Below are 13,435 nucleotides of genomic sequence, written 5' to 3'. Positions count from 1 at the left end.
ATGCCAGGCTACATATGGGGAACTAATATATCTGTTATTTGATTATACCAGAGATTTCTTGTAGTATTCTTTCTGATTATTATCAAGGTGTTTGTTCTGATGCATGCGAATAAGTCACTGACTTCAAGCAAGGCAACAAGATAAGATAATAAGATAAGAGGACATGAGGTATCATTTCTATAATTTGGAATGTTGCTGGCAACCAATTTGAAAAGGAGATACTGTTCAGCTTTGTTGAGTGTATTAACAAACATTATTGGATGCTATTGACATCATATACTATTTAGCATTCAATCAACATCACTATAACTGATGATCTAGTCATTAATTAGATTGCTGTTTGTGGAACTTGTGTACGTCTTAGTTGTTGTGTTGGCTTTACAGCAGTTACCACACTTCAAAAGTGTGAATATAAACTATTTTGGAATGACCAGAGGACTCCGCAAGTGTATGCTCACAATTGCTCAAAGTGAGCTCCTCTGAGATTTATATCAGTATCAATAGAGCTGAATCATACTGTAAGTTCCTGTTGCTATGAATTGCGTGATATTCCTGATTTTGAGTGCAAAATGCAATCAAAGCTTTCATTCTCCAACAATGAGCTCCCTTCTCTCTTTCAGCATGAAAATAACTGACATCAAAAATCTATATATGTGAAAGTTAACACAAGTTGAAAGGCTAGTCATAATTTCTAGAGACCTGTGATGGTTTTGAAGTATGAGGCTTGGGAAGCCTCAAGACTGATTTTCTATTCAAACACTGTTCTGTCAAGCCAGGATCAATACTTATGTTCCTTGGATGTTTGGGTTCCTGTTGAGAAACCTTATTCAGGAACCAAAGGCTCCTGAGAAAAGTGCACATCCTTTGAGCTGTCCATAACAGCCAGTAGATATGTAGGAATATAGTTTTCATGTTAATGTGTAAGTTACCAGAGGCAGAACACTAGAGAAAAGCATTCAAATCTCTCATGATCACTGGTAGAAGCAAACCTTTTTCACAAACATGGAACATAACACAATACAAGTAATTCTTCTATAACTTGATGGTTGCGATCTTGTGCAACCCTACATTATAGACAAATCATGCTTTGGAAACAGTGCATAATTTGTTGCCGTTGTAGTCATGCTACAGCGAACGCACATTTTAAAAGTTTGCGCTTTAGAAACAGTGCCCTCGATTTGTCAATCATGTTACAGCGAATTCATCTAACGAAACGCGTGTTGTAGCAGAATGACCTGTAATGGCAACCATGAAGTGATCAGTCAGACCTCTCTGTCTGGTTCACTAATATTCTGAAGGGAAAGAAATCTGCTTTCATTGCCAGTTCTGACTGATGTATGATTCCCACACGCTCTGTGCACTGCTTAATTCTTCCTCGAAAAGGACCAGAAGGCCACTCAGTTCTCCACATTCCTTGTAGCAGTTCAGCAGAGTGCCCGCAATTATCTTCTCAGGGACAATTGGCCAGCAATGCTTAAATCCAAATTAATTAATTAGTTTAAAGGAAAAAAAGGTTGTATGAAGCCTGGAATGGCCAGATTGGAATTAGAAGAGATAAAAATGGGCTGTTTAACTTCGATTAGTTCTTCCCTGTTAGTAGGCATATGGAACCAGCAAAATAAGTTTCGTTTTCTCTTAATACGATGGATGAATTTTAGCAAAACTCATACATACAATTATCTTAAAGCTTCACAAACATATTTAAGGTTCCCACAACTGTATGAAAAATGAGCAAAAGAGGGTTTTACATTGTACCCTTTAGAAAAGATGAACATTCTGAAAAAACGCAAAAGATGCCGGAAGGTTTGGAACAGTTTGTGACCATAAGTAGAAGCAGGAGTTTGTGGAACAGCCCATCAAGACTGCTCCATCTTTCAGTATTACCATGGTTGAATCTTGACCTCAACTCCACTTTCCTTCCATTCCTCCTACCTCTCAATTTCTTTCGAGCCCTTCATAATAGAAAAGTAGTGTTCTAAGAGAAGATTATTCTTCTGTTTTTAGTATTAATTCTGTTTTTTTTTGTTATTTTATATGGATTTTGCTGTCTAGCCAGTCCAGGGGTTTGATTATGCCAAACAACACATTGGTCAACAGGGAGGAGAGGATGAAGTCACCATTACTCAAGAGACTGTAGTCTTACCACTGCCTGGCCGAGATGCACTCGTATCTCAAGAACGAGAAAGCTCACAGGATGGAGTTAACATCAAACCACTAAAAACTATCGATATACGGAGAAGGTAAGCATTTTAATTAGTTGCAAAATGCTGCAACATGGTTTATTAACCAAAGGAATGTGTCAGATCACATTATAACAATATAAGTTTATTGATATATCAAGCTTTTATGATCAGATATGCATTTACTTAGTTGATCAGAAACTTAGTGTTAGCAAGTGTGAATGCAGCTGTCACATGTGTGGTCAGCTTTTGCACAATCAAAATTTTGCGTCTTTCATTTTCTGTTGCATATGTGCAAGAATGTATTCAATGTAGCAATGGAAATTGCAGCCACAAATGGCAGAATATTTTAAGTGTATGGACATGGGACTAGGAGAAATCCAAAAGGTAATTGCTGGGTCAACAGTCCAACAAGCTGAGATCTGAAAGTGATCTCACTGGAGATGGGTGGTGCAATGGAAGTAGTTAGGGTTAAAATTACCCAAACAGCAGGGCTGGCCGCTTTATTTTTGGCAATCAACTGGCTGGATATGACCAAATTGGGGACACATTTGAGTTCTGATGGACAGACGAAGGGCAAAGCCTGGCAGGACAGTGGAGTTAATCTTAGATAACTGAGGGCCAAAGAAACCTCCTTTGTGAATGATCATCCTGTAACTGCAATACTCTCTATCCCCCAAACAACAATGGCCTAGCGGTTGAGTGTAAAAGAATTAAAGTCTCCCTCTATTTATTGGCACAGATTGCCTTCCTCCCCTTCTCCAGTCTCCTTTTTAGCAGTGTCCGCTGTCCAATCTATAAGAGTTGTGTACATTTGTTTTATTGCAAACCTTATTGACAAGTAATTGGGATAATATAAAGATTTTGGCATAGTGATTACAGCCTAGTAATATGAACTGATTGTAGAGCCTTTTGTTCAAATCTTGCCATGGTAGCTGAAAGTTTGAATTAACTTTGGAGTGAACTATGTAGCCCCTTGTGCACACACCTCATTCAATGTGATTTAAGGCAGATAATCTGCCTCATTTTCATTTCTCCATTTCCTTTTATCGCACAATTCCTGGAGTGACCAAAAATATGTTCATCTCAACTTTAAATGTATTCATTGATGAAACATCTATAACTCTGTGGGATAGAGAAACAAACTAGTCTCAGGGATGGTGACCATGAAACTTTGTAAGAATCCCTCTGGTTCACTAATATCATATACGGCAGGAAATCTGCTGACCTCACTTAGTCTGGCCTACTTCGATTGTAGATCCACAGCATGTGTTTGACTCTGAATTGCTTTCTCAAACAGGTATACATGATTTAGTGGTGGTGGTGTTGGACTGGGGTGGACAGAGTTAAAAAGCATAACCATTGTCCAACAGGTTTATTTGGGGGCACTAGCTTTCAAAGCACTGTTTCTTCATCACGTGGTTTTGGAGCAGAATCATACAACATAGAATTTATAGCAAAAGGATTAGTGTCATGGAATGTAATCTTAAACAAATTTAGCTTGTGTCTTTCATCTTTTAGAATAATCATGTTAGTTTCAGTTCCTTCTATGTAAATCCCAGAACTTTTTTTTGAAGTTACATTGTCAAGATAGCTTTTAACAATAGGTGCCATCTCAGTCCAGTTAATGCATTGAAGGTGCGAAGTTAAAGTCTATCTGTGTCCCAATGTTAGGTCAGACTGATTCTATTTCAAAAGTGGGATTTACAGAATCTTACATGGATTTATGCAATTTTTGATCAAAATAAAGTATAATTCTGCAAGTACAAATTCACCCCACAAATTTATATGAGTGTGTGTGTCTGTGTATGTGTGTGTATGTGTGTGTATGTGTGTGTATGTGTGTGCAGGGAAGACCGACTGAGTCAGTGCAGTGCCTGTGTGTGTAGGGGTGTGAGTGTCTGTGAGAGTGTGTGTATGTGTGTGAGTTGACAGGGTATAAGTCTGTGAGATGGTAGGGAGTATATGTGTGAGCATGCAAGAGAGAGCTTGTGTATGAGAGAGGGTCTTTGTGGATGTGTGGGTTGGTAGGGGTGTATGTGCGTGTGTGTGCGGGTGTATAGTGTAATCTGGTCACCTGTAGTGCAACATGAACCCAAAGTCCCAGTTGAGGCCATCCCCATTGGTTTACAGTATGACGTTCAGTTGTGATATAGTTAGGAATTCCGTTGTGATCAAGATCAAAACTCCCACCACCTCCTCAAGGATAAGTTTGAATGGAGGATAAATACTAGTCTAGCAATGGTGTCTGTAGCTCACAAATGAGTACCTGACAGCTGATCCTGTCAGTTTTCAATGGGTGGGTTAGGTTATATTTGTAGCAGTGTGTCTACCAGTTCCCCATTCCTTCCACCTCTCCCTGTCCCCACCCTGCTCACCACCCACTGCTTTACATTGTACATTGGTTGTCAGGATATTGTCTCTGTGTAGTGAAACTCTGCTGAATAGAGAGATCAAAAGTGTCAGCATTTAATTATTGTCAAAGGAGTGCACTCAGAGGGTTGGGGCAATACATTTAGCTGTGTCTTTTAAATTGGATAAAACTTTGAGGGAGAAAATATTGCTGACATACAGGAAAGAGAGAGGAACTTAGAGATATGGTATAAGACTCATTGATTTATTCTTTGGAGGAGTTAGCATTGACTTGTTGACCAAGTGGCCACCTCCTATTGAGTACTTGTCTTTGATTCAATAATTATGATTCCTGCAACTACATGTAAGAGCTCGCAGTGCCTAATCCTGAAATAATTATGTCTCTTGTGAGACCCTTTCAGCTCATATCTATGTGTTTTGGGTAGAGGCTGATACATTTTGCAGTACTGACTGCTTTCTTTTGATCCTGAGTTCTCTCGCATTGCAGAGCCAAGAGTATTTCACACAAAACTTGTGCTTTTCATCCTTGGTTATTTTTCTGTCCGTATGTGTTGCTGCAACAACGTCAGTGTAGAATCTTCTCATCTGTTCATACACTGATTTCCCACACTTTCCAATCCGTTTGTCTCAGTGTCTCAGCTGTGACAATGCTCTATATCAACAACATTTGCATTTCGTATTAAGTCTGTATGTTCATGGTTATTCCTTTAATTTGCTTAAAAATAAGGATGGAAAAAGGCAGACAAAGTCAAGTTGGGTTAACAAACTGCTCCAGAACCAATATGGTACAACTTCCACAAATGATCAACCCTCTCCCTGTCCCCCTTTCCTCCAATATGTTTCCTGTGCAGTTGTACAATCTCGCAGAGAGAAGCAGAGTTCAATTTTGAAAGCAATTCACACAAGGAATGGGGGGATAATTCCACTCAGGTTTCAAGAGACTATGAAGATGCTAGTTCTCTCAGCTTCTCTTTGGTGGTCTCGCCCCCAAGGGGCTGCCAAAGCTATCGCATAATTTTGTTCTGCTGTAGAACCTCACAGAATGTGAACAAACCAGGAATGAGATAAAGCACAATGGCATCTCCAATTTTGCACAAGGTTGGGCTGGGCCAACATATAAGATGCTTGTCTCTAAACCTGGAGATTGTGGACCCAAATCCCACTTCAGGAACTGAGCATAAAAATCAAGACCAGCAATCGGGTACGCTATTAAGAGAGTGCTGATTGAGATGCAGGAAGTAGCCCTGATCTCAAACCCCATCCCCACTCCATGGCATGGGGCAATGTGACTATTTTTAAGAAGAGCAGTAGCACTCTTTCATGTGACCTGGCCAATGTTTATGTCTCCACCAATAACTTGTTATCCAGTTATTATCCCTTCGTTGTTTGTGGCAGCTTGTTGTGTGCAAATTGGTCACCCCATTTCCTACATTACAACAGTGACTGCAATTTGGGATGTCAGCAGTCATGAAAAGCACTGCAAACATGCAAGTCCTTGTGTAGATTTGTGATCTTCTGAAAGATTCTTAGGATTTTGACAATAATGACCTTTGACCTTCAGTAAGGGAAAATGCCAGTTGGCCTTAAGAGCTCATTCTGCTCAGGAATGAAAGTTTGCAATGAGTCTGAACTCACTGCACATGGTATTCTCTGCTACTCTGTGAAATAAATTCATCTCTCACATCTCACTATCCCTGTGTTTCTGAAACTTTTACTTAGAAGCTTTGATCATTTTAATTGAGACAGCTCAATTAATCCATCCATTTGGGCTGAGTCTTAACCGGCCAGTAGTTCATAGCTTCTTCAAATGGTATACCCAATACGCTACACCCAAATATATGTTACATTGTAAATTCCTCTGATCGGGTCAGCACCTTCTGCCTGAGAATCTCGTTGTCTGTGTCAGAATGTAAAAACCAACATGGCACAGTGGCTCAGTGGTTAGCACTGCTGCCTCAGAGTCAAGACCCAGTTTCAATTCCAGCCTCTGGTGACTGTCTGTGTGGAGTTTGCACATTGTCACTGTGTTTGCGTGGGTTTTCTCTGGAAGCTCCAGTTTTCTCCCAGTCCAAAGATGTGCAGGTTTGGTGGATTGGCCATGGTAAATTGTCCATAGCATCGAGGGATGTGCAGGCTAGGTAGATTAACCATGGTAAATGCAGGGTTACAGGGATAAAATAGGGGGCCTGGGTCTGGGTGGGATTTCTTCAGAGTGTTGGTGTGGACCGAATGGCCTGTTTCCACACTGTAGGGATTCTATAAAAATAGAAATTGGGCTCAGCAGCCAGAGCCTGCAAATACAATGCATATATTTCTAATTAAAATCTGATGTTGTGAAACCATCCTTTGAAACACTTGAGATACTGCATCCATTTTATTAGAGCTACAGTGATTGTAAAAGGTCAGGTGTTTAGATCAGAGTGGTGCTGGAAAAGCACAGCAGGTCAGGCAGCATCCGAGGAGCAGGAAAATCGACATTTCGGGCAAAAGCCCTTCATCAGGAATAGAGGCAGGGAGCCTCCAGGGTGGAGAGATAGATTAGATTAGATTACTTACAGTGTGGAAACAGGCCCTTCGGCCCAACAAGTCCACACCGACCCGCCGAAGTGTAACCCACCTATACCCCTACATTTACCCCCTACCTAACACTACGGGCAATTTAGCATGGCCAATTCACCTGACCCGCACATCTTTGGACTGTGGGAGGAAACCGGAGCACACGGAGGAAACCCACACAGACACTGGGAGAACGTGCAAACTCCACACAGTCAGTGACCTGAGTCGGGAATTGAACCCGGGTCTCTGGTGCTGTGAGGCAGCAGTGCTAACCACTGTGCCACCGTGCTGCCAAATTGGGGGTGGGTAGCTGGGGAGAAGGTAGCAAAGAGTACAGTAAGTGAATAGGGGTAGGGATGGAGGTGATAGGTCAGAGAGGAGGGTGGGGGAAGGTAGCAAAGAGTACAGTAGGTGAATGGAAATGATAGATCAGACGGGAGGGTGGAGCAGATAGGTGGGAAGGGAGATTGGCAGGTAGGACAGGTCATGAGGACAGTGCTGAGCTGGAAGTTTGGAACTGGGGTGAGGTGGGGGGAGAGGAAATGAGGAAACTGGTGAAGTCCACATTGATGCCCTGGGGTTGAAGTGTTCCGAGGCAGAAGATGAGGCGTTCTTCCTCCAGGCGTCGAGTGGTGAGGGAGCGGCAGTGGAGGAGGCCTAGGACCTGCATGTCCTCAGCAGAGTGGGAGGAGGAATTGAAATGTTGGGCTACGGGGCGGTGGGGTTGATTTCTGAGAGAGTGTGGCCCTCAGTTGAGGCAGGGCTGACTGTAGAGAGGTTAGGTGCTGGCGCATGGCTGCAAGTGTGGAGCAGAGGATCCTGAAGGAGAACTGTATCTGGTGGTTTTGAATTTGTAATCTGTACTGGTTGTCCTGTTCAGTTCCAAACTGTGTTGGGTTGAATGTAGTCCGGAGTTCATGTGGGATCAGTTGGTTACGGAGGCAGGCACTGAGGAAGCAAATGTGGCTGTGGTAGCGAGTCTGTTGAAGAGCTTCAGGGCAGAGGAGATGACCTGGAAGTTGCAGTGCGAGAGAGACTCACTGAGATTCTTGTGGAGAGAGGAGGAGAACTTCTTCAAGGAAGGCATCCTTGCAAGAGGATTCACTGTAAGGTCAGCCAGGTGGACCTCATAGAATGAGTTCCCTGACTGGGGAAGGTTAATCTGGTTCAATCAGGGACAGCTGGCTGATGGATATAAATGGGAGTGTCAGACATCCTGTTCACTCTGAGAACTGGTTCTGAGGGAGGTGGATCAGAGTCAAGGCCTCTCCATGTGTGAATAAAGGTTGACAAGGAGACAGGATACTGTCTGTGTGGAGTTATTTCAGGAGCAATCACCCAAGATCAGTCAAGCTTGCATGAAGTATCAGAGAATCTTAAGCAGCTGGTTTAAAGTTAATAATATGTGACCCTGCCGATAAAACTGCCCATGCCATCATTTAATAGGAAATCCATTGAGCGTTTCTATTAACTGAGAGATTCTGTGTTCTCTCGAAGATACTTGGAGGTGCAAATAAGTCTTTCCCAATTTCCCTGTGTGATCATCCTAAAGTTGCGAGGTAATTAAATGAACAATGTCTTCAGCATTCCTGACTTTGTATCCCATGAGAATGAGAAGCTGAGTGAGCTCCACCATTTAATAATCAATTGCCTCACTGTAGGAAACTATTCTGAAGGCCTGCCCACGTGATGCTCTGATTGACAGTGATGAGGGTGCTCAGGCATCATGCACTGAGGGTCAGTACTTGGAGAAGCGGGAACAGGGATGCTCCTGTCAGAGTTCCCTGTGCTGATTGCACCAGGGTGGCCTCACAGTGCCAGACACCCAGGTTCGATTCCAGCCTCGGGTGATTGTCTGTGTGGAATTTGCACATTCTCCCCGTGTCTGCGTGGGTTTCCTCTGGATGCTCCAGTTTCCTCCCACAATCCAAAAATTGATTGTGATAAACCAATTGATTGTGTAATCCAAAAACAGATTAGGGTGAATTGGCCATGCTAAGTTGCCCATAGTGTTCAGGGATGTGTAGGTTAGGTGCATTAGTCAGGGGAAATGCAGAGTAATAGGGTAGGGGAATGGGCCTGGGTGAATTACTCTTTGGAGAGTAGTGTGGACTTGTTGGGCCAAATGGCCTGTTTCCACACTGTCGGGATTCTATGTTTAGTGAACTGTAAATAGATGAGTCTGTGCAGTAGATGAATTTGACCATGTTGCAGGGTTTGAAGCATACAAAGGGTTGCAATCCTCATATACGTCATCTACAGCAGAAGTGTGTGCAGGAGCATTGCACGTGCCTTGTCCAGAATTAATGGTGCTTCATGTAGTTTAGGCCAGTCAGTTCAACACCGAAACACTAATATACATGGACTACCTGATTTAAGTTTCAGACTGGACAGGTCAGTTACTGAGGGCACCCAAAGATGATTGGAGGAGATACCAAATATCCTCCGGAGGCAGCTTCCCTCAAGGCAAAGAAGCACCTTCCAAGTCTCGTGGATCTTCCTGAAGCATATGAGGTAGCCACCCAGCTCTTGGAGCACTTTCCTGTTTCACAGCTTCCTGAGCAGCTGTGGAAGAGGGCTTGCTGACAAGGGCTGTCTCTACTAGTGATGTTGGTGAGCAGTCAGAGCAAATGCCCCCAGTCAGGATCCCCCCCCCCCCGCCAAGATCAGAATGGCGAACGTAGTCATCACAGGCGAAAAAGGCAGAGGTGCAAGCTTTGGGTTCCGATGTCTTCCAAAATAACAAGGGAAGAACAATACAGCAAAATCCAAGGTGGGCACGGTGTCAGTCACATCACTAAGTGGTCACGGTAGTCTTATGTAAGTGTTTCCTGTTATTACTAAGCAGGATTTTCTCTGTAGGTAAACTCATTCTTCATTTTGGTATGCATGCGTTACCAAACTTGGCACTGTACATTAGGAAAAGTGTGTAAGTTAACTATTAATTTCTCACTTCATTTATTCCCTTTGTTTGACCCTGTCATTGAAGCATGCGACAGAGCCATGACCATGTATGATACTCCACTAGTAAATGTGGACCCCTGAGCCCAGCCTGATTTGGTCCAGACAATGGAGCTCATTTTAACCTGGCTGAAGGACTGCTCACTGAGGGTTTGCAGAGTTTTTGTAAAGCTTTTGTGATTCTATGGCACTTGCAGAGGGGTGAGGAGTCAGCTCCTCTAAGGATAGTCCTTGTCTCCAAGAATCCATCCATCCTGAGAGCGTGGGTTGGAGGAGGTGCGGGAAGGTTGACATTTAAAGAATAAGGAGCTACAGCAACTTCCAGTCAGTAGTTCTTCCTGTTGTTACAAACCACATTGAGGGAGTAAATCCGTGAATAATAAAAATTGTGCAGAAGGACTCACTGTCTTTACCAGCTCTCCCAGTGGGCTTTATGATGAAGTGCCCATAACTCTGAACATTATTTAAATTTTAAGAATCATCCCATGTTCTTTGAATATCTCAACTGAACCTACTTCCACCACACTTCCTAACAGGGCATTCAGAAACCCCAACAACTCACAATGTTAAAAGAAGTTTTCTCACCTTCCATTTGCTTCATTTGACAATTACGTTAAAGCTATGCATTCTCTCTCATTTTTGATCCTTTTACAAGTGAGAATTATTTCTGTCAATACATTCTATACAGATCCTTCATGATCTTGGTAATGTCTATCAAATCTACTCTAAGCCTTCTCTTCAAGGTAAACACTCCTAATTTCTTCAATCTATTTTCACAACTAAAGATTCTAATTATTGGAATCGTTCTTGTAAACCTCTTAATACACTTTCTCCAATGTGTTCCCATCCTTCCAAAGGTATTGTGCCCAGTCCTGTGCATGATGTCAACTAAGGTCTAACTAGTGATGGATGCAGGTACAATTACAGCTTATCCAAAGGCATTTAGATAAGTACATGAATAAGAAATGTTTAGAGGGATATGGGCCAAGCGCAGGCAGGTGAGACCCATTTAGTTTGGGCATATGGTCAGCATGGACTGGTTGGGTTGAAGAGTCTGTTTCTGTGCTGTATGATTCTGTGACTCTAGTGTTTATATTGTTTTCAGCAAAACCTCCCTGCTTTTGTACTCTGTGGTAGGCCATAGTTTTGTTGAAGAATCTCTCTGTTTAGTCAGTGGGTGGCTTGATTACAATGTTAATAATTCCCAGGATTTGGTGAAATTCAGTGATTGTAGCAAAATTAAGTATCCTCTAAACATGTTTTACATCCACCACACAAGCAAGCAACGTTACAGTATTCAATCCATTTCAGTGGTAAGACCAGCAGTGAGATAGTTATTTTCATGAAAAGGTGCAGAAAAGATTTACAAGGATATTGTCAGGGTTGTCGGGAGATGGTGAATATAGACGGTGAATATATACTGACGAAAATATACTTGGAGGTCTGACAAAAATAGACTGGAAGCAGAGCCTAGCGGGGAAGACAGTAGAGCAAAAGTGGCAGGAGTTTGTGGGTATAATTGAGGACACTGTACAGAGGTTCATCCCCAAGAAAAGAGACATTATCCGGGGAGGGATTAGACAGCCATGGCTGACAAAGGAAGTCAGGAAATGTATTAAAGAAAAAGAGAGATCCTATAAAGTGACCAAGAGCAATGGGAAATCAGAAGATTGGGAAGGTTACAAAAACAAACAGAGGATAACAAAGAGAGAAATAAGGAAGGAGAGGATCAAATATGAAGGTAGGCTAGCCAGTAATATTAGAAATGATAGTAAAAGTTTCTTTCAATACATAAGAAACAAACGACAGGCAAAAGTAGACATTGGGCCACTTCAAACTGATGCTGGAAGCCTAGTGATGGGAGATAAGGAAATAGCAGGAGAACTTAACAAGTACTTTGCTTCAGTCTTCACAGTGGAAGACATGAGTAATATCCCAACAATTAAAGGGAGTCAGGGGGCTGAGTTGAGTATGGTTGCCATTACAAAAGAGAAAGTACTAGAAAAGCTAAAAGGTCTTAAAATTGATAAATCTCCTGGCCCCGATGGGATACATCCTAGAGTTCTGAGAGAGGTGGCTGAGGAAATAGTGGAGGCGTTGGTTGAGATATTTCAAAAGTCACTGGAGTCAGGGAAAGTCCCGGATGATTGGAAGATCGCTGTTGTAACCCCCTTGTTCAAGAAAGGATCAAGATTAGTGGGCGACACGGTGGCACAGTGGTTAGCACTGCTGCCTCACAGCGCCTGAGACCCGGGTTCAATTCCCGACTCAGGCGACTGACTGTGTGGAGTTTGCACGTTCTCCCCGTGTCTGCGTGGGTTTCCTCCGGGTGCTCCGGTTTCCTCCCACTGTCCAAAGATGTGCAGGTCCGGTGAATTGGCCATGCTAAATTGCCCGTAGTGTTAGGTAAGGGGTAAATGTAGGGGTATGGGTGGGTTGCGCTTCGGCGGGTCGGTGTGGACTTGTTGGGCCGAAGGGCCTGTTTCCACACTGTAAGTCTAATCTAAACAAAAGATGGAAAATTATAGGCCAATTAGCCTAACCTTGGTTGATGGTAAAATTCTAGAATCCATCATTAAGGATGAGGTTTCTAAATTCTTGGAAGAGCAGAGTCGGATTAGAACAAATCAACATGGATTTAGTAAGGGGAGGTCGTGCCTGACAAACCTGTTGGAATTCTTTGAAGAGGTGACAAGTAGGTTAGACCAGGGAAACCCAGTGGATGTGGTTTATCTAGACTTCCAAAAGGCCTTTGATAAGATGCCACACGGGAGGCTGCTGAGCAAGGTGAGGGCCAATGGTGTTCAAGGTGAGCTACTGGTATGGATTGAGGATTGGCTGTCTGACAGAATGCAGAAGGCAGAGGTTCTTTTTCGGAATGGCAGCCGGTGACAAGCGGTGTCCCGCAGGGTTCAGTGTTGGGGCTGCAGCTGTTCACATTATATATTAATGATCTTGATGAAGGGATTGGGGGCATTCTAGCGAAGTTTGCCGATGATACAAAGTTAGGTGGACAGGCTGGCAGTACTGAAGAAGTGGGAAGGCTGCAGAACGATCTAGACAGTTTGGGAGAGTGGTCCAGGAAATGGCTGATGGAATTCAATGTGAGCAAATGCGAGGTCCTGCACTTTGGAAAAAAGAATGCAAGCATGGACTACTTTCTAAACAGTGAGAAAATTCGTAAAGCCAAAGTACAAAGGGATCTGGGAGTGCTAGTCGAAGATTCTCTAAAGGTAAACATGCAGGTTGAGTCCGTGATTAAGAAAGCGAATGCAATGTTGTTATTTATCTCAAGAGGGTTGGAATATAAAAGCACCGTTGTGCTACTGAGACTTTATAAAGCTCTGGTTAGGCCCTATTTGGAG

The 13,435-nt window shown here is 42.9% G+C and overlaps 1 protein-coding gene across 1 annotated transcript in view; it reads left to right on the top strand.

The window, feature by feature from the left end:
- The window catches only part of kiaa1549la (KIAA1549-like a), a 164,065-nt gene that overhangs the window by 77,685 nt on the left and 72,945 nt on the right, over nucleotides 1–13,435 (top strand). The window contains exon 10 of the mRNA XM_060838554.1: nucleotides 2,053–2,240. Coding sequence (XP_060694537.1) covers nucleotides 2,053–2,240 — 188 coding nt within the window. The remainder of the gene's footprint in view (nucleotides 1–2,052; nucleotides 2,241–13,435) is intronic.

This window comes from Hemiscyllium ocellatum, chromosome 18, assembly GCF_020745735.1.
Source record: "Hemiscyllium ocellatum isolate sHemOce1 chromosome 18, sHemOce1.pat.X.cur, whole genome shotgun sequence".
Lineage (NCBI taxonomy): Eukaryota > Metazoa > Chordata > Chondrichthyes > Orectolobiformes > Hemiscylliidae > Hemiscyllium > Hemiscyllium ocellatum.
Note: the sequence above shows the minus strand (reverse complement) of the source record. Positions and strands in the feature narration are given on the sequence as shown.